This window comes from Meles meles, chromosome 8 (assembly GCF_922984935.1).
Source record: "Meles meles chromosome 8, mMelMel3.1 paternal haplotype, whole genome shotgun sequence".
In the NCBI taxonomy this organism is placed as follows: Eukaryota; Metazoa; Chordata; class Mammalia; order Carnivora; family Mustelidae; genus Meles; species Meles meles.
Genome location: NC_060073.1, coordinates 100,317,858 through 100,338,713, shown reverse-complemented (window position 1 = coordinate 100,338,713; position 20,856 = coordinate 100,317,858). Strand labels below are relative to the sequence as shown.

The 20,856-nt window shown below is 37.9% G+C and overlaps 1 protein-coding gene across 1 annotated transcript; it reads right to left on the bottom strand.

The window, feature by feature from the left end:
- Positions 1-8,039: 8,039 nt before the first annotated feature.
- LOC123949121 (olfactory receptor 8B3-like) lies at positions 8,040-8,973 on the bottom strand. The gene is given in 2 exon segments (XM_046016463.1): positions 8,040-8,657; positions 8,659-8,973. Coding segments are annotated over 2 exon segments (933 nt in total).
- Between the last annotated feature and the right edge of the window lie 11,883 nt (positions 8,974-20,856).

Sequence of the window (20,856 nt, the reverse complement as noted above, 5' to 3'; positions counted from 1 at the left end):
AGTGTACACACTGGAAATGCCTGAGACTCACCCAACCTAGACACAAAGAATCTGTCTTTACCACTATCATGACCCTGAGGCACACTAATTAATTCTCCCTTTATTAAAGTCCTTATAAGTTAAACTTATCAAAGCACATCACAAATTTAGCCTGGAGAGGCAAGTTCTTTGAACTTGGTCTTTGGAAACATGACTCCTGCAAAAATCAAGGAGAACGGAGAAGCTGAGACCAGAACAGAATCATCCTTCTCACCATTTCTTCATTCACTTGACCCTCTCCTTACCAGGAAAATTAGAGGTAGAATCCTTAGTAACCCCATGCTGGCCTCCAATGCAGATTACACTTGATGGAGTGAGAATTAAGAATACTCTTTGTTACCTAAATGAGGGACCAGGGTCTAGGGGCTGAGTTACTGCCCCATGTCACAGAGTAAAAGCCATAAATCCAAAAGAGTGAGAATTCCATCCAGAGAGAGGGAGCTTACTGATGGAGAAACCGCATCCCCTGTGCCCCTAATCTCTGAACATTCCCTTATCTCCCCAAACACATTCTCTTGCCAGCTTCACTTGAATGTCAATACCGCACAAAATGGGAAAGAAAGTGGCATAGCTCAGACCTCTGAACTTCCATCTCAGAAGCAAGAATGTATTATTATAAATGGAATTCAGATACTCACTCAGCCTCCTGTGGTCAGAAAGCCTCAGAGTTCTCTTATCCTTGGTACTTACCCCACTCCTGGGGTAATTTACCTTTACGCCTGTCCTTTCCAGGACAGGCTTTGATTCTCTTATCCTTGGTACTTACCCCACTCCTGGGGTAATTTACCTTTACGCCTGTCCTTCCAGAGGCTTTGATTCTAAGAGGATTCAGCCTGACTGAAATTCAGATATACCTTTGAAATCCTTCTGATCGTACTTTCTGATTATGACTTTGAGTCCTCTTGAGAAGCAGAGAAAAATAAAGCCTTTATTATTACCACATTTACTACTTGATTGGACATAGATTTAAAATGCGTTTAAGGGTATAATGCACTTGGTTATAAACAGGGTAGAAGCTTGCTCAGCCTTTCCCTCAGGGAACAGATTTTATGTGTAAACAAATAAAGAGATTGTGTACCCTGGGCCATGACATGTCTTTAGTTCCTTAGGGACTCAATAGTTCACTCATCTTCATTTCACTCTAGGGATTATCCATCCCTAGATTCAAAGTAAAGTCCCTTCTTCCCCTTGCCTTCATCTCTGAATGGAAATCTACAGTGTTGTTTCATTCCTTCTTTGTTCACGTATCCTAAATGGGCTTTTTTTCTGCAAGGGTTCTGCCTCTAAGAAATAAGGACTCCTTATTTCTTAGTCTCAATTTTTTAAAGATTGCAATAACTCAGTTGTTCTCTTTCCTGGAATATCTCTAAAATAATTTGCAATTCTGTATGTTCCTTCTCACATTTATAATTTTAATCACCTACTGGAAATTTCTACCTGACCCGCTTATTAGCTTTAAATGCTTATTAGCATTTTATGCAACACTTCAGTAATGGGGTTATCAATTTCTTTTCATCATAGAAAATAGTAGGGGCAATGGAGGTAGAGCTTATGTATATGAGCCCATCTTCCTACTTCCATGGTCACTCCCGGTAATACCTTGGACAAGTTAGTTAACTTCTGTTTCTCTGGTTCATTTTTGTATAATAAGGATGACAAAAATAGCATCTCTTTCATTGGGTTGTTGTGTTAATTAAATCTTTGTCTTATGTTTTTAAAGTTTTTATTTAAATTCCACTTAGTTAAACTACAGTGTAATATTAGTTTCAGGCTTACAATATAAGGATTCAACACTTCCATACAACACCTGGTGTTCAACACGCCAAGTGCACTCCTTCATCCCTATCACCTAATGCACCCATCCCCCGACCCACCTCCCCTCTAGGAACCATCAGTTTGTTCTCTATAGTTAAGAGTCTGTTTCTTGATTTGTCTCTTTCTCTCTCTTTCTCTCTCTCTCTCTCTCTCTCTTTAATAATATCATTAGAACAGTGCCTGGCATATAATGATAGTCAATAAATGTCAGTGGTCATTATTTTTACCCTTATGAATACATCATAATACTCATCAGACTTTTTTCCCCCTTAATTCCTATGTTCTCCTATAAACTTTAAGTTCTATAAGGACAAACATCTCCTCTGTCTTGCTTAGTAATTTTCTCCTGTGGTTAAGATCAGTGCAGAGCATACAGAAGAAATTCAATAAATGTTTCTGAAAATCTTGTTATTATTTGGATGCAAATATTCAGAAAACATTCCACATTCCTCACCTTCCAAGAAACAATGCCTATGACCATAGTGACTTCTGTCCTTGTCCCTCAGCCACCACGCAGGCTCTTTGAGTTTAACTGAACTGTACTGCTAAACTCTAGCACTTTCCCACATAGTCCCTCTTATTCAGCCATGTGCACTGCTGCTAGAATAATCTTTGAAAGCAAAACTCTGTCCCTCCTCAGTTTAAGAACTTTCAGAGTTTTCCATTACCCATTCGGCAACCAATATTTTGTAATAAAAGTGTAAGTCTCGAAATTATGATTAATTCTTGGATAAAATTAAAGAAGAAATTGAGTCAGAGTTCTACTTAGTAGGAAGACTTGAAAGAACTATTTTGATTATGTATTGTACACACATTAAGTGTTATACAAACTTCTGGCATTTTACAAATAAAAGAAAAAAATATTGGAGAATGTTTTTATTTCTAAGACTATAGGGCATATTGAACAAAGATTATATTCCAGCAGAACCAAAGATAATAGTTAAAATTTAAGTTTAAATCTGCACAAACTTACTATCTCCTCATGATAAATTACAGTCTCTCTCCTCAGTGTTTTCCAAAAGGGAATAAGAATTTCATGACAATGGTCATTTATTTAAATAACATATTTTTTATTTAATATCCTGGGAAGATAACCTTAAACCTGTGTTACTAGTTGGAAAGTTTCTAGCTTCAAGTTACAGAATGCTCAATTAAAAACCCACTTTAAACAGGAGCTTGTTTCTCTTACCTAGCTTAAAACTAGATTATCCTAGGTTTGGTTCAGCAACTAATCATTCTCATCAAGAATTCAGTCTCTTCCGTTTCCCCATCCTCATTTGTTGGCCTTCCTTCTCAGGCTTGGTATTTCAGGGTCACGGAACAGTCGCCATAGCTCCAGGAATGACATCTAAACACCAATATATCCAAAGAAGAAAACAAGGAACAAGGCAAAAGAATTCTTTCACATATTTCCTTGTAGTATGAAGTAAATCATCTCCAGATGCCAATAGATTACGTCCTTAATGGCTTTGCAGTCATATGGCTGTGCCACATGGCCAACACAGCTGCAAGGAAAACTGACAAAAATAAGAATCTCCCATTTTCAGCCTCTATCAAAGAAAAGGAAGTTTCTGTCATTAAGAATATTGGGAGGAGTAATACCTATTGTATAGAGCATCAACACAATCTGCCACCTATGAAGAGTTTGTAAAAGGTATTTAGAACAGGGATTGTGTTTGTTTGTTTGTTTTTAAGATTTTATTCATTTGTTTAACAGATAGAGATCACAAGTTGGCAGAGAGGCAGGCAGAGAGAGAGGAAGAAGCAGGCTCCCTGCTGAGCAGAGAGCCCTGATGCTGGGCTCCATCCCAAGACCCCAGGATCATGACTCGAGCCGAAGGCAGAGGCTTTAACCCACTGAGCCAGCCAGGGGCCAGGATTGTGTTTTTCAGTTTAAATATAGAATATAATTGTTCTTTTTTAAAGTAAATTCACTGTTTTAATCTTTAAATCAACCCAATTGACTCAAGATAGTCAAATCATGTTGTAAATGTATTTATGTGTAGTTGTGTTTGTGTGCCGATAAATCAACTCATGTAAGTATATATTTACACATACACTACTTATATGTATGTGGTGAAGAGAGGAGGAACATCATTCTGTAACATGCGAGGGTCCTATTAGTAAAAAAGCATCAGACACTGCATGTCAAACTGCATAAAATAGTGTCTCCAAGCAGAAAACAAGAACTCATGCTATCATATGTGTGTGTGTGTGTGTGTATGTGTGTGTGTGTGTGTGTGTGTGTGTAACTTCTTTTTCATGGCAACTCCTAAAAGAGAGATGGAACAGATTGCCAGGCACTAAGTATCTGATGGATCATTATTAAGATTATACCTTTTGAAATTTTAATTTTAGGTTTCCTTGAAGTGTCTTCTTAGTTTTCCATCTCTTATTTAGAATCTTCTTAATATATTGTATAAATTTGAAACTGCTAGACTAACCAAATTAGGTAAGAGAAGGGAAATTTCATTATGCAGAATTTTGGAAAGGGATCTAAGGTAAACAGAAAATTATTAATTATATAAATTGAGGTTTAAATTCTTGCTAAGAAATTCTGCAACTAGGAGCCCCTGGGTGGCTCAGTCAGTTAAGCATCTGTCTTTTTTTTTTTTTTTTTTTTAAAATTTAATTTTCTTTTTTTTTTTCTTTTTTTTTTTATTTTACCCTTTTTATTTATTTATTTTTTTTTTCAGCGTAACAGTATTCATTCTTTTTGCACAACACCCAGTGCTCCATGCAAAACGTGCCCTCCCCATCCTGGGATTGAGTCCTGCATCAGGTTCCTTGCTCAGCGAGGGGCTTGGCTTGCCCTCTGCCTGCCACACCACTGCTTCTGCTCTCTCTCTGACAAATAAAATCTTTAAAAAACAAAAACAAAAAACTCCACAACTGCTTATTATACTAAAAAGGAGACACTGGCCTCCCTTCAGGGCCATCCTTGTACCAAACCTGGCTCCCACTTGAAGAAGGTCTGATTATAAATAAGAAAGCTTTAACTACAAGTTATGATGTATTAAAAACAGATCAAAAGAATGGAAATCCTGTAAGGAAAGGCAATGAACAACTTTCTGAAAAACAGGACTTAGAAATGTGCTCTAGCAAATCCTACAGTGTCATGATACAAGTTTTTGTAAGAGAAGTGCAGTAATGGGGAGTTAAATTTATTTGGGTAGGACTGTCTTACCAATGACCCACTTAAAGGAAAACACCTTTTACCTCTGATATTTTTTAGATCATGGATTCCCGAAACAGCCTAGAACATAACTCATGACAAAGGAAGGAAAGAACACTGGGTTTCTTGATTTGCTTAAGGTATCTTTTGGGGAAAAAATTTTGTACTGGCTGCTTTTAGGAGATAAAATGTAGAGACATTGTATGAAGCAGGCATTTAATTAGGAGGGTCTTGTGTTAATGTAAGTCAGAGACAATAGTTTCTCAAATCAAGGTGGTAGTGTCATAGTTGTGATATATAGGGTATTATGTCTATATTGTATATATGCTTTATGTGCATGTATATATTATGTATTATGTTTTAATCCAGTACTCCATTTCATTTAGTAAAAGTCCAACTTTCACAATTGCCAACAATTTCCACCATGATCATGTCCCTTGTTACATGTCTGTCCTCAGCTCCTTCAACTCTCTCTATTATTCCTTCTATCTAATACAGAAGTCCTTTCTGTATTCTCAAACATGCCAGAAGTATCACCTTAGGAGCTTTTGCAATGGACAGTAAACTTCCTTACAAGGATACTTTTCCAGGTGCCGCACCTCGGTGGCCCAGTCTGTTAAGCATCTGCATTTGCTCAGGTCAAGATCTCAGGGTCCTGGGACTGAGCCCCAGGACAGTCTCCCTTCTCAGTGGGGAGTCTGCTTCTCTCTCTCCTTATGCCCTTCCCCCACCCCCACTAGTACTCCTGTATGCTCTCTGTCTCTGCCAGAGACTAAAAAGATTTTTTCTAAATACTCACTTTAAACATCACCTTTTCAATGAGGTAGGACCCATGTCCAATTTACCTTTGCATTCTCAATATTTTCTTGAAAGATTTTATTTATTTGATAGAGAGATCACAAGTAGGCAGAGAGGCAGGCAGAGGAGGGTGGGAGGAAGCAGGCTCCTTGCCAAACAGAGAGCCAGATGTGAGACTCGATATCAGGACCCTGAGACCGGAACCCAAGCCAAAGACAGAGGTTCAACCCACTGAGCCACCCAGGTGCCCCTGCATTCTCAATATTTAACACATTCCTTCACATAGGAGTTTCCTCCTCTTTGGATTGCTTCTTCTTACATGCCAGGTAGCTGGGATGGCTACTATGAGGAAATCTCTTACAATGCAAATTTAATTTGACTAACTCTAAAATATTCTATTTGAAGAATCTACTTAAGAGCTATTTAAACATTTTTATTTTAAAATGAGAGTAAATTTATGGTCATAAAACTGGTTGGGTTCCTGGAGGAACACAACACATCTGCTTCTTCATTTCCTACTAAGGGAGGCTGGCACTTCACTATTAATTTTCTTTTCATTCCCTGTTCAATTTCCATAAACTTTGATGAAGTATTTGTAACCTATTCTACCTCAGGAAATTAATTTAAAAAAAAAGAATTCAAAATGTAGATACAGATCAAGCCTCAGAGTTCTCAACTAATATTTTGACAACAGGTCTAAGTCAAAATTAATTAGAGGACAAGAGTGAAATGAAGCAATGACCTAGATATGGAAACTCGGTTTATTAACAAAAAAATGAATATTGTTAAATTTAGTGGTGTTTCAGTAAAACCAAATACAAAAGCCATGTTTTCAATTTTTTCATTGCATAGCTGATAAATGTTTACTACTGCTTATCTGTTTGAATAAAGTCATATATTCTGAATAAGGAGAAAACTCCTTTTAAATCTCATGAATCATTAAGGAAGGCATGTGATTGTATGAGGACTGGGTATAACATGCAACTGATAAATTACTGAACACTACATCTGAAACTAATGATGTACTATATGTTGGCTAATTGAGTTTAAAACAAAAATATAAATAAATAAATAAATAAATAAATAATAAATAAATAAATAAATCTACTGTATCTCAGTACTAAAAAAGAAGGAAATACCTGTTTGTTTCCCTAAACAAACAAACAAACAAATGTAATACCCAGCATGAGAGAAATTCATGCATCATCCTCAAACAATGTAGAAACAACCTTCAAACTAGAAATGTTTTCACATAGTTCTTGTTTATTGAAACAAAATAATAAAGTAGAAGCAAAGCATATCATAAAGAGCTGTACACATGAAACCAGAAGACTAAGAGGATACTCTAGACCTTTGTGCAGCTGTACGTTTTGTTGATTAGCTATGTGCTACTTTGACTGTCTAAAAATAAAACCAACTCTTTGCCAAAAGAAGCATCCTGCAAAATGATTGCAGATGCAAAATAGATTAAAAATAATAGTCTTTATTAAAACTTCTATTTCTACCACTTAAAAAATGATATATTCTTAGGGCACCTAGGTGGCACAGGTAGTTAAGTGTTGAATCTTGGTTTTGGCTCAGATTGTGATCTCAGGGTCCTGATCTGAGTCATGAGATTGGTCTCCGTGCTCAGCACAGAGTCTGCTTGGATTTCTCTCCTCTCTCTCTTCCCTGCTCCTTGTAAAGTAAATAAATTAAAAAAGAAAACAAACAGATATATTCTTGCCAATCAGAGCAAAGAAACAGGAGTAGACACATACTATCACACTATCTGATTTGTGCTTCTAAGAGCAAGTGTCAGATAAGAACAAGCCCAATGCTACAGTGTCAACTCTGTTGTTGCTCAGTTCAATAATTTAGAGACTATTCATCTTTTTACAGTGGAAAAAAGAAGTTTAAAATGAAAAAAACTTTAAACTCAGATAATACATTCCTGTTGATAAACAGGAAAAAAGCAAAGGCATTGTGCAAATGATAAAAAAAAAGAAAAGAAAAAAGACTTAGTAAATTACAGACAAAAGACTCAAATATCTTTGACCATGTTCAGAAAAAAATAGGCAAAAGAAGGCTACCCCTGAAAATATTTTCTTGAAACACATAAAATTTCCCTGCTGAAAAAAAAAAAAAAAACAAAACCAAAAACCAAAAATCAATCAAACAAACAAAAAACATCCCTGCTATGTAACCAACAGCAGAGAGACATTCTTTCCTATTAAAACTGTCTCCTACTCAGAATTTTCCTAAGGGCAAGTTTAACATCTTTGTTTCTCAAGCTGTAAATGAAGGGGTTCATCAAGGGAACTGTGTTAGTGTAAAAGATAGAAGAAATTTTCCTCTCATCCATAGACCCAGCAGAAGATGGTTTAAGATACATAAAGTCACAGGAGCCAAAGAAGAGAGAAATAGCAATTATGTGGGAGCTGCACGTGCTGAAGGCTTTGGACCTGCTCTCAGTGGAGCTCATGCGCAGGATGCTGGACAGGATGAAACTATAAGAGACAAAAATGGTGACAGTGGGCAAAATCACATTGATGCCCATCACAATGAAAACCTCCAGCTCATTCACATAGGTGCTGGTGCAGGAGAGCTGGAGCAGAGGGAGAATGTCACACAAATAATGGTTGATGGTGTTTGCATCACAGAAGGTCAGTCTCAGCATGCATCCTGTGTGAGCCATGGCACCCGAAAATGCCATAAAATATGAACCAAGCATAAGGATGGAACATACTTTAGGGGACATGGCAACATTATATAAGAGGGGGTTACAGATGGCCACAAAGCGATCATAGGCCATTGATGTCAACATGTAAGCTTCAGAAATAGCAAAAAAAACTGAAAAAGTAAAGCTGGGTCATGCATCCCCTGTAGGAGATAATATTCTTCTTTGATGTGAAGTTAATCAGAATTTTGGGTGTAAACACAGAAGAATAACAGAGGTCTATGAAGGACAAATTGAAGAGGAAAAAGTACATGGGGGTGTGCAGGCGTGAACTGAGCCCTATGAGAATTATCAAGCCCAAATTTCCCAACACAGTAACCACGTACATGACTAGAAACAGACAGAAGAGGGGGAGCTGGAGATCTGGAAGGTCTGTGAGCCCCGCCAGAATGAATTCAGTCACAAAGGAAGCATTTCCAGGAACCATTCTTCTCTATGGGGATCTGTGAGCATAGAAGGAAAAAGTTAGAAAGAGAAAAATTCAGATTTTTCCACCATATCTCTTCTCCCAGGTGTGGTGTATGCACAGGGAAGATAAAACTTTAGCCCAATCTGGACGCACAAACTCCTTTTCCGTTATCATAATATTGAGTGACTCAGACTGCCCCTTATTGGGCTCTGTAAGCTAAGTAACAAAGAACTTCAAAACAGTCTATAGAGTAAAGGGAAATACTGCCAAATGTAAAAATAACTGTTGGGTGGGTGGGTGGGGGGGAGATAAGGAAGAAGTTTGCACCAGGACAGAACTATCTTTCTCTCCTCAATCATTTTCATTCACTTGAGCCCTCTCTTCAGCAATAAAACTGGAAGCTGAGACCTGGAGCTGCCTTCTAAAGCAGATTGGACTTGGTGTGGTGGAAAACAAGTAGATTGTTTCTACTCCAAAACTAAGGGACCAGTCTACAGGAAGTTACTGCTCCATGTCACAGAATCAAAGTCCCCAGTCTGGAGTAGCAAGAGTTTTCCCACAGAGAGGAACTTAATGACCTACAGAATGCATTCTTTGACCACTACCTACAATATCTCTAAACACTCCCGGCTCCTGACAGACTTTTCTCAATTTCACTTCAGACTCAGGACTGCAAAACTGGGGAAAGTGACATACCTTTGATCCTCAGACTTCCATCTCAAAAAAGGAGGACATGAATAACAATGAAATTTACAAGTTCACCTACCTTAAGCCAGAAAACTTTGGTGCTTCCTTGTCACTGTTATTACTCCCATTGTCATGGAAGGGCAATTTCAGACTGTGAAATTTGGTTCCTTTAACTCAAAGAAAATGCAGCCAACACTTAATTGCTGATACAGGCTAGAAAATCTTTTAGACCTGTAGAGCACAATTTCTGATTATGACTTTGAGTTCCCTCAAACAGTAGACAAAAACAGTCTTTACTATTATCATTTTGCCTCTTGTAACTTACAGAAGATTTAATGTGAGTGTGATTATATAATGTACTTGGTTGTAAACAAGGCAGAATCGTGCTCCATGTCTTCCCCATGGGAAATTTCTAAGTGTAATCAGAAACTGTGGGGATTCTGTAAACACCCTGGACCATAATCTGTCTTCAGTTCCTTAGGGAGTCAACAATTTGATCAACTTTTCCCTTCCCTGGAGGGATCATACCTCCCCTCAAGGAATAGCCAAGACCCATTTTCCACTCTGCAAAATGGTGGAAGTGGAAGCCTTAATCTATCCTTTTCTACATGACACACTAATTCAAAAGCAATTTGTATATTGATTCCCTTTATAAGAAATCTAGAAATTGGCTAAGATGGTTGGGCACCTAGTGCATGCATGAAACCAGACATATGGAAGCTGTAAGGAAAATTCAAGATAACCACTTGTCATAGTACCTATGTTGGCATAGCACATGTGATTGGGACAAAAATACCCCAGTTCCTAGCTACTCCCTAGAAAAGGAAAGAGGTGTACCATGCATCCAAAGCCTCAAGTTGTTTAGGAGCTACCCATAAAACAAGCTGTTGACTGTATGTCTCAGAAAGTTGAGGGGACATGGAACGTGGCATAGTTTAGCTGCACAAGGTGAGAGAGAACAGAGACTGCAGTTTGGGTTGGAAATCACAATAGTTACCTACCTACCACACACACATCCCACTGACTCAGCACACAGCTAGCAGTAGAAAACTCTTTTCCTCCAATCATGTATCTAATGCCGCAACTTACTACAGAACAAGGCACAGAACTCATGGCTTTCTCCCCATGATTCTTTAGTCTTGTGGTTAATTCAATTTTTTTTTCTTTTTTCTTCTTCTGCTAAATTTTTTAAAACTTTTACCCTTTTCTTTTTTAACGTTTTTTGACTAGTTTATCTAAAATATATATTTTTCCTTTCTTTTTTATATTTTTTCTTTATTTGTTTTATTTTTGAAATTTTTTTCTTTTTTTTTCTGAACCTCTTTTAATCCCCTTTCTCCCTCCTCCCCCCCCACAATTTGGGGTCTCTTCTGATTTGGATACAGCGCATTTTTCTGGGGTCTTTGCCACCCTTTTAGTATTTTATTTTATTTGATCCTTCATATCCTCTTAACTGGACAAAATGACAAGGCGGAAAAAATCACCACAAACAAAAGAATAAGAGGCAGTACCAAAGGCTAGGGACCTAATCAACACAGACATTGTTAATTTGTCAGATCAAGAGTTCAGAATGACGATTCTGAAGGTTCTAGCTGGGCTCAAAAAAGGAATGGAAGATATTAGAGAAAACTCTCTGGAGATATAAAAGCCCATTCTGGAGATATTAAAGAACTAAAATCTAACCAAGTTGTAATCAAAAAAGCTATTGAGGTGCAATAAAAAATGGAAGCTCTCACTGCTAGGATAAACGAGGCAAAAGAAAGAATTAGTGATATAGAAGACCAAATGACAGAGAATACAGAAACTGATCAAAAGAGGGACAAACAGCTACTGGACCATGAGGGGAGAATTCGAGAGATAAGTGACACCATAAGACGAAACAACATTAGAATAATTGGGATTCCAGAAGAAGAAGAAAGAGAGAGGGGAGCAGAAGGTCTATTGCAGAGAATTATTGGAGAGAATTTCCCTAATATGGCAAAGGGAACAAGCATCAAAATCCAGGAGGTGCAGAGAACCCGCATCAAAGTAAACAAGAATAGGTCCACACCCCTTCACCTAACAGTAAAATTTACAAGTCTTAGTGACAAAGAAAAAATCCTGAAAGCAGCCCGGGAAAAGAAGTCTGTAGCATACAATGGTAAAAATATTAGATTGGCAGCAGACTTATCCACAGAGACCTGGCAGGCCAGAAAGAGCTGGCATGACATATTCAGAGCACACAATGAGAAAAGCATGCAACCAAGAATACTCTATCCAGCTAGGCTATCATTGAAAATAGAAAGAGAGAGAAAAAGCTTCCAGGACAAAACTGAAAGAATTTGCAAACACCAAACCAGCTCTACAGGAAATATTGAAAGGGGTCCTCTAAGCAAAGAGAGAGCCTGAAAGTAGTAGATCAGAAAGGTACAGAGACAATATACAGTAACAGTCACCTTACAAGCAATACAATGGCACTAAATTCATATCTCTCAATAGTTACCCTGAATGTTAATGGGCTAAATGCCCCAATCAAAAGACACAGGGTATCAGAATGGATAAAAAGACACAACTCATGAATATGTTGCCTACAAGAAACTCATTTTAAGCATGAAGACAACTCCAGATTTAAAGTGAGGGGATGGAAAACAATTTACCATGCTAATGGGCATCAGAAGAAAGCTGGGGTGGCAATCCTTCTAACAGATCAAGTAGATTTTAAGCCAAAGACTATAATAAGAGATGAGGAAGGACACCATATCCTACTCAAAGGGTCTGTCCAACAAGAAGATCTAACCATTTTAAATATCTATGCCCCTAACGTGGGAGCAGCCAACTATATCAACCAATTAATAACAAAATCAAAGAAACACATCAATAATAATACAATAATAGTAGGGGACTTTAACTCTCCCCTCACTGAAATGGACAGATCATCCAAGGAAAAGATCAACAAGGAAATAAAGGCCTTAAATGACACACTGGACCAGATGGACATCACAGATATATTCAGAACATTTCATCCCAAAGCAACAGAATATATATTCTTCTCTAGTGCACATGGAACATTCTCCAGAATATATCACATCCTGGGTCACAAATCAGGTCTCAACAAGTATCAAAGGATTAGGATCATTCCCTGCATATTTTCAGACCACAATGCTCTGAAGCTAGAACTCAATCACAAGAGGAAATCTGGAAAGAACCCAAATACATGGAGACTAAACAGCATCCTTCTAAAGAATGAATGGGTCAACCAGGAAATTAAAGAAGAATTGAAAAAATTCATGGAAACAAACAATAATGAAAACACAACGGTTCAAAATCTGTGGGACACAGCAGGGGCAGTCCTGAGAGGAAAATATATAGTGGTACAAGCCTTTCTCAAGAAACAAGAAAGGTCTCAAGTACACAACCTAACCCTACACCTAAAAGAGCTGGAGAAAGAACAAGAAAGAAACCCTAAACCCAGCAGGAGAAGAGAAATCATAAAGATCAGAGCAGAAATCAATGAAATAGAAACCAAAAAAACAATAGAAACAATCAATGAAATTAGGAGCTGGTTCTTTGAAAGAATCAACAAGATTGATAAACCCCTGGCCAGACTCATCAAAAAGAAAAGAGAAAGGACCCAAATAAATAAAATCATGAATGAAAGAGGAGAGATCACAACTAACAACAAAGAAATACAGACAATTATAAGAACATACTATGAGCAACTCTACACCAACAAATTTGACAATCTGGAAGAAATGGATGCCTTCCTAGAGACATATAAACTACCACAACTGAACCAGAAAGAAATAGAAAACCTGAACAGACCCATAACAAGTAAGGAGATTGAAGCAGTCATCCAAAATCTCCAAACCAACAAAAGCTCAGGGCCAGACGGCTTCCCAGGTGAATTCTACCAAATATTTAAAGAAGAACTAATTTCTATTCTCTTGAAACTGTTCCAAAAAATAGAAACGGAAGGAAAACTTCCAAACTCATTTTATGAGGCCAGCATCACCTTGATCCCAAAACCAGACAAGGATCCTACCAAAAAAGAGAACTACACACCAATATCCTTGATGAACACAGATGCAAAAATTCTCACCAAAATACTAGAAAGTAGGATTCAACAGTACATTAAAAGGATTATTCACCACGATCAAGTGGGATTTATTCCAGGGCTGCAAGATTAGTTCAACATCCGCAAATCAAACAATGTGATAGAACACATTAATAAAAGAAAGAACAAGAACCATATGATACTCTCAATAGATGCTGAAAAAGCATTTGACAAAGTACAGCATCCCTTCCTGATCAAAACTCTTCAAAGTGTAGGGATAGAGGGCACATACCCCAATATTATCAAAGCCATCTATGGAAAAACACACTGCAAATATCATTGTCAATGGAGAAAAACTGAAAGCTTTTCCGTTAAGGTCAGGAACACAGCAGGGATGTCCATTATCACCACTGCTATTCAACAGAGTACTAGAAGTCCTAGCCTCAGCAATCAGACAACAAAAAGAAATTAAAGGATCCGAATTGGCAAAGAAGAAGTCAAACTATCATTCTTCGCAGATGATATGATACTATATGTGGAAAACCCAAAAGACTCCACTCCAAAACTGTTAGAACTTGCACAGGAATTCAGTAAAGTGTCAGCATATAAAATCAAAGCGAAGAAATCACCTGCATTTCTTTCCACCATCAACAAGACAGAAGAAAGAGAAATTAAGGAGTCAATCCCATTTACAATTGCACCCAAAATTATAAGATACCTAGGAATAAACCTAACCAAAGAGGCTAAGAATTTATATGCAGAAAACTATAAAGTACTCATGAAAGAAATTGAGGAAGACACAAATAAATGGAAAAATGTTCCATGCTCCTGGATTGGAAGAATCAATATTGTGAAAATGTCATGCAACCTAAAGCAATCTACAAGTTTAATGCAATCCCTATCAAAATCCCATCCATTTTTTTCAAAGAAATGGAGCAAATAATCCTAAAATTTATATGGAACCAGAAAAGACCTTGAATAGCCAAAGGAATATGGAAAAAGAAAGCCAAGGTTGGTGGCATCACCATTCCGGACTTCAAGCTCTATTACAAAGATGTCATCATCAAGACAGCATGGTAGTGGCACAAAAACAGACACATAGATCAATGGAACAGAATAGAGAGCCCAGAAATAGACTCTCAACTCTATGGTCAACTAATCTTCAACAAAGCAGGAAAGAATGTCCAATGGAAAAAAGACAGCCTCTTCACTAAATGGTGCTGGGAAAATTGGACAGCCACATGCAGAAAAATGAAATTGGACCATTTCATTACACCACACATGAAAATAGACTAAAATAGATTAAAGAGGGGCACCTGGGTGGCTCAGTGGTTTAAGCCACTGCCTTTGGCTCAGGTCATGAACCCAGGGTCCTGGGATTGAGTCCCGCATCAGGCTCTCTGCTTGGCGGGGAGCCTGCTTCCTCCTCTCTCTCTCTCTCTCTCTCTCTCTCTCTCTCTCTGCTTGCCTCTCTGCCTACTTGTGATCTCTCTCTGTCAAATAAATAAATAAAATATTTAAAAAAAGATGGATGAAGGACCTCAATGTAAGAAAGGAATCCATCAAAATCCTTGAGGAGAATGCAGGCAGCAACCTCTGCGACCTCAGCCGTAGCAACATCTTCCTAGGAACATCGCCAAAGGCAAGGGAAGCAAGGGCAAAAATGAACTATTGGGATTTCATCAAGATCAAAAGTTTTTGCACAGCAAAGGAAACAGTTAACAAAACCAAAAGACAACTGACAGAATGGGAGAAGATATTTGCAAACGACATATCAGATAAAGGGCTAGTATCCAAAATCTATAAGGAACTTAGCAAACTCAACACCCAAAACAAACAATCCAATCAAGAAATGGGCAGAGGACATGAACAGACATTTCTGCAAAGAAGACATCGAGATGGCCAACAGACACATGAAAAAGTGCTCCACATCACTCGGCATCAGGGAAATACAAATCAAAACCACAATGAGATACCACCTCACACCAGTCAGAATGGCTAAAATTAACAAGTCAGGAAATGACAGATGCTGGCGAGGATGTGGAGAAAGGGGAACCCTCCTACACTGTTGGTTGGAATGCAAGCTGGTGCAACCACTCTGGAAAACAGCATGGAGGTTCCTCAAAATGTTGAAAATAGAACTACCCTATGACCCAGCAATTGCACTACTGGGTATTTACCCTAAAGATACAAACGTACTGATCCGAAGGGGCACGTGTACCCGAATGTTTATAGCAGCAATGTCTAAAATAGCCAAACTATGGAAAGAACCTAGATGTCCATCAACAGATGAATGGATAAAGAAGAAGTGGTATATATATGCAGTGGAATACTATGCAACCATCAAAAGAAATGAAATCTTGCCATTTGCAACAACGTGGATGGAACTAGAGGGTATCATGCTTAGTGAAATAAGTCAATGGGAGAAAGACAACTATCATATGATCTCCCAGATATGAGGACGTGGTGATGCAACATGGGGGGTTAGGGGAATAGGAGAAGAATAAATGAAAGAAGATGGGTTTGGGAGGGAGACAAACCATAAGTGACTCTTAATCTCACAAAACAAACTGGGGCTGCTGGAGGAAGGTGGGGTTGGGAGAGGGGGAGGGGGGTCTGGACATTGGGGAGGGCATGTGCTATGGTGAGTGCTGTGAAGTGTGTAAACCTGGTGATTCACAGACCTGTACCCCTGGGGATAAAAATACATTATATGTTTATAAATAAATAAGAAATAAATAAAAAAATTTTAAAAAAAGGGACAATAAGTAAAAGGAAACAAACAAAAACTACATCAAAACTAACTATTTTATATAAAAGGAACTTGTTAAATGAAAAGAAAGCATGTCGATACAGAGATTAGGGGATGTGGTGTCAGAGGTCATTTTTTTAAACTGAGTTCAGTTAGCCAACATATTCAGCCAACAACTCAACTGAGTTCAGGTAGCAAACATCATTAGTTTTTGATGTAGTGTTCAGTGATTCACTAGTTGCATATAATACCCAGTGCTCATCAGATCACAAGCCTTCCTTAATATCTATCATTTAAAACCATAAGTCAGTGACTGTATGGTGACGGACAACAACTACACTTCATGGTAAGGATTTGAGAATGTATATCAATGTCAGATCACTATGTTTATGCATGAAGTTAACAGAATATTGTATGTCAACTCTACTTCAATTTAAATAATTATGTTTTAAAAATGAATAAGTAAACCATAGTCAGCGTTTTAGGGATACCAAACATCAAAAGCAAAACAAGCCAACACACCAGTTATGCTAAATTGAACAATACCTAAATCTTGAGTGGAAATTAGAAAACAGGTAAAATAATAAATATTATTAAAGTTATCTTAGAAATAATTAAATTACCACCTGATTAAGGACTAAGGATTTATGAAGCAGTCATCTGTTTGTGTTTCCTCAAAATAAAAACAATCCAACATCCTATACCAGAAAAGAACTTGTCAAAATTGGGTTTCATTAGCCAATTAAATAACTTGACTGGTGTTCTATAAAGTTCAGTTAAACAGCATCCATTTTTCCAAAGAAGACATACAGATGACTAACAGACACAGGAAAAGATGCTCAACCTCACTCATCATTAGGGAAATACAAATCAAAACTACAATGAGCATCACCTCACACCTGTCGGAATGGACAAAATCAACAACACAGGAAACACCGGATGTTGGTGAGGATGAGGATAGAGAAAAACCCTCTGACACTGTTGGTGAGAATGTAAACTGTGGAAACAGTTAGCCAATATATTCATCCAATAACTGAACTGTGGAAAACAGTATGGAGGTTCCCCAAAAGGATAAAAGTAGAACAACCTATTATCCAGCAATTGCACTACTAGATATTTACCTAGGACAAAAATACTGATTCAAATTATACATGCACACCGATGTTTACAGCAGCATTATCAACAACAGCCAAATTATGGAAAGAGCCAAGATATCCACTGAATGATGAAATGATAAAAGAAGATGTAGTATATATCTATATATATCTATCTATACATATACACATGTATACATATAATGGCATGTTAGCTATAAAACAGAATGAAATCATCCCATTAGCAAAGATGTGCACAGAGCTAGAGAGTACTATGCTAAGTGACATAAGTCAGTCAGAGAAAGACAAATACCATATGATTTCACACATATATGGAATTTATTTTTTTTATTTTTTTTTATTTATTTTTTTTATTTTATTTATTTTTTTTTTCAGTGTAACAGTATTCATTCTTTTTGCACAACAACCAGTGCTCCATGCAAAACGTGCCCTCCCCATTACCCACCACCTGTTCCCCCAACCTCCCACCCCTGACCCTTCAAAACCCTCAGGTTGCCCCAACCTCCCACCCCTGACCCTTCAAAATCCTCAGGTTGTTTTTCAGAATCCATAGTCTCTTATGGTTCGCCTCCCCTCCCCAATGTCCATAGCCCGCTCCCCCTCTCCCAATCCCACCTCCCCCCAGCAACCCCCAGTTTGTTTTGTGAGATTAAGAGTCATTTATGGTTTGTCTCCCTCCCAATCCCATCTTGTTTCATTTATTCTTCTCCTATTCCCCTAACCCCCCACATTGCATGTCCACGTCCTCATATCAGGGAGATCATATGATAGTTGTCTTTCGACGATTGACTTATATAACTAAGCATGATACTCTCTAGTTCCATCCACGTTATCACAAATGGCAAGATTTCATTTCTTTTGATGGCTGCATAGTATTCCATTGTATATACATACCACCTCTTTATCCATTCATCTGATTTGGACATCTAGGTTCTTTCCATAGTTTGGCTATTGTAGACATTGCTGCTATAAACATTCAGGTACACGTGCCCCTTCGGATCACTATGTTTTTATCTTTAGGTTAAATACCCAGTAGTGCAATTGCTAGGTCATAGTGTATTTCTATTTTCAACATTTTGAGGAACCTCCATGCTGTTTTCCAGAGTGGTTGCACCAGCTTGCATTCCCACCAACAGTGGAGGAGGGTTCTCCTTTCTCTGCCTCCTCACCAGCATCTGTCATTTCCTGACTTGTTAATTTTAGCCATTCTGACTGGTGCGAGATGATATCTCATTGTGGTTTTGATTGGTATTTCCCTGATGCCGAGTGACGTGGAGCACTTTTTCATGTGTCTGTTGGCCATCTGGATGTCTTCTTTGTAGAAATGTCTGTTCATGTCCTCTGCCCATTTCTTGATTGGATTGTTTGTTCTTTGGGTGTTGAGTTTGCTAAGTTCCTTATAGATTTTGGATACTAGCCCTTTATCTGATATGTCGTTTGCAAATATCTTCTCCCATTCTGTCAGCTGTCTTTTGGTTTTGTTAACTGTTTCCTTTGCTGTGCAAAAGCTTTTGATCTTGATGAAATCCCAATAGTTCATTTTTGCCCTTGCTTCCCTTGCCTTTGGCGATGTTCCTAGGAAGATGTTGCTACGGCTGAGGTCGAAGAGGTTGCTGCCTGCATTCTCCTCAAGGATTTGGATGGATTCCTTTCTCACATTGAGGTCCTTCATCCATTTGGAGTCTATTTTCGTGTGTGGTGTAAGGAAGTGGTCCAATTTCATTTTTCTGCATGTGGCTGTCCAATTTTCCCAGCACCATTTATTGAAGAGGCTGTCTTTTTTCCATTGGACATTCTTTCCTACTTTGTCGAAGATTAGTTGACCATAGAGTTGAGGGTCGATTTCTGGGCTCTCTATTCTGTTCCACTGATCTATGTGTCTGTTTTTGTGCCAGTACCATGCTGTCTTGATGATGACAGCTTTGTAATAGAGCTTGAAGTCCGCAATTGTGATGCCACCAACTTTGGCTTTGTTCTTCAATATTCCTTTGGCTATTCGAGGTCTTTTCTGGTTCCATATAAATTTTAGGATTATTTGTTCCATTTCTTTGAAAAAAATGGATGGTATTTTTATAGGGATTGCATTAAATGTGTAGATTGCTTTAGGTAGCATAGACATTTTCACAATATTTATTCTTCCAATCCAGGAGCATGGAACATTTTTCCATTTTTTTGTGTCTTCCTCAATTTCTTTCATGAGTACTTTATAATTTTCTGTGTATAGATTCTTAGTCTCTTTGGTTAGGTTTATTCCTAGGTATCTTATAGTTTTGGGTGCAATTGTAAATGGGATGGACTCCTTAATTTCTCTTTCTTCTGTCTTGTTGTTGGTGTACAGAAATGCAACTGATTTCTGTGCATTGATTTTATATCCTGACACTTTACCGAATTCCTGTACAAGTTCTAGCAGTTTTGGAGTGGAGTCTTTTGGGTTTTCCACATATAGTATCATATCATCTGCGAAGAGTGATAGTTTGACTTCTTCTGTGCCAATTTGGATGCCTTTAATTTCTTTTTGTTGTCTGATTGCTGAGGCTAGGACTTCTAGTACTCTGTTGAATAGCAGTGGTGATAATGGACATCCCTGCCGTGTTCCTGACTTTAACGGAAAAGTTTTCAGTTTTTCTCCATTGAGAATGATATTTGCGGTGGGTTTTTCATAGATGGCTTTGATAATATTTAGGTATGTGCCCTCTATCCCTACACTTTGAAGAGTTTTGATCAGGAAGGGATGCTGTACTTTGTCAAATGCTTTTTCAGCATCTATTGAGAGTATTATATGGTTCTTGTTCTTTCTTTTATTAATGTGTTGTATCACATTGATTGATTTGCGGATGTTGAACCAACCCTGCAGCCCTGGAATAAATCCCACTTGATCGTGGTGAATAATCCTTTTAATGTACTGTTGAATCCTATTGGCTAGTATTTTGGCGAGAATTTTTGCGTCTGTGTTCATCAAGGATATTGGTCTGTAGTTCTCTTTTTTGGTGGGATCCTTGTCTGGTTTTGGGATCAAGGTGATGCTGGCCTCATAAAATGAGTTTGGAAGTTTTCCTTCCATTTCTATTTTTTGGAACAGTTTCAGGAGAATAGGAATTATTTCTTCTTTAAATGTTTGGTAGAATTCCTCTGGGAAGCCGTCTGGCCCTGGGCTTTTGTTTGTTTGGAGATTTTGGATGACTGTTTCAATCTCCTTACTGGTTATGGGCCTGTTCAGGTTTTCTATTTCTTCCTGGTTCAGTTGTGGTAGTTTATATGTCTCTAGGAATGCATCCATTTCTTCCAGATTGTCAAATTTGTTGGCGTAGAGTTGC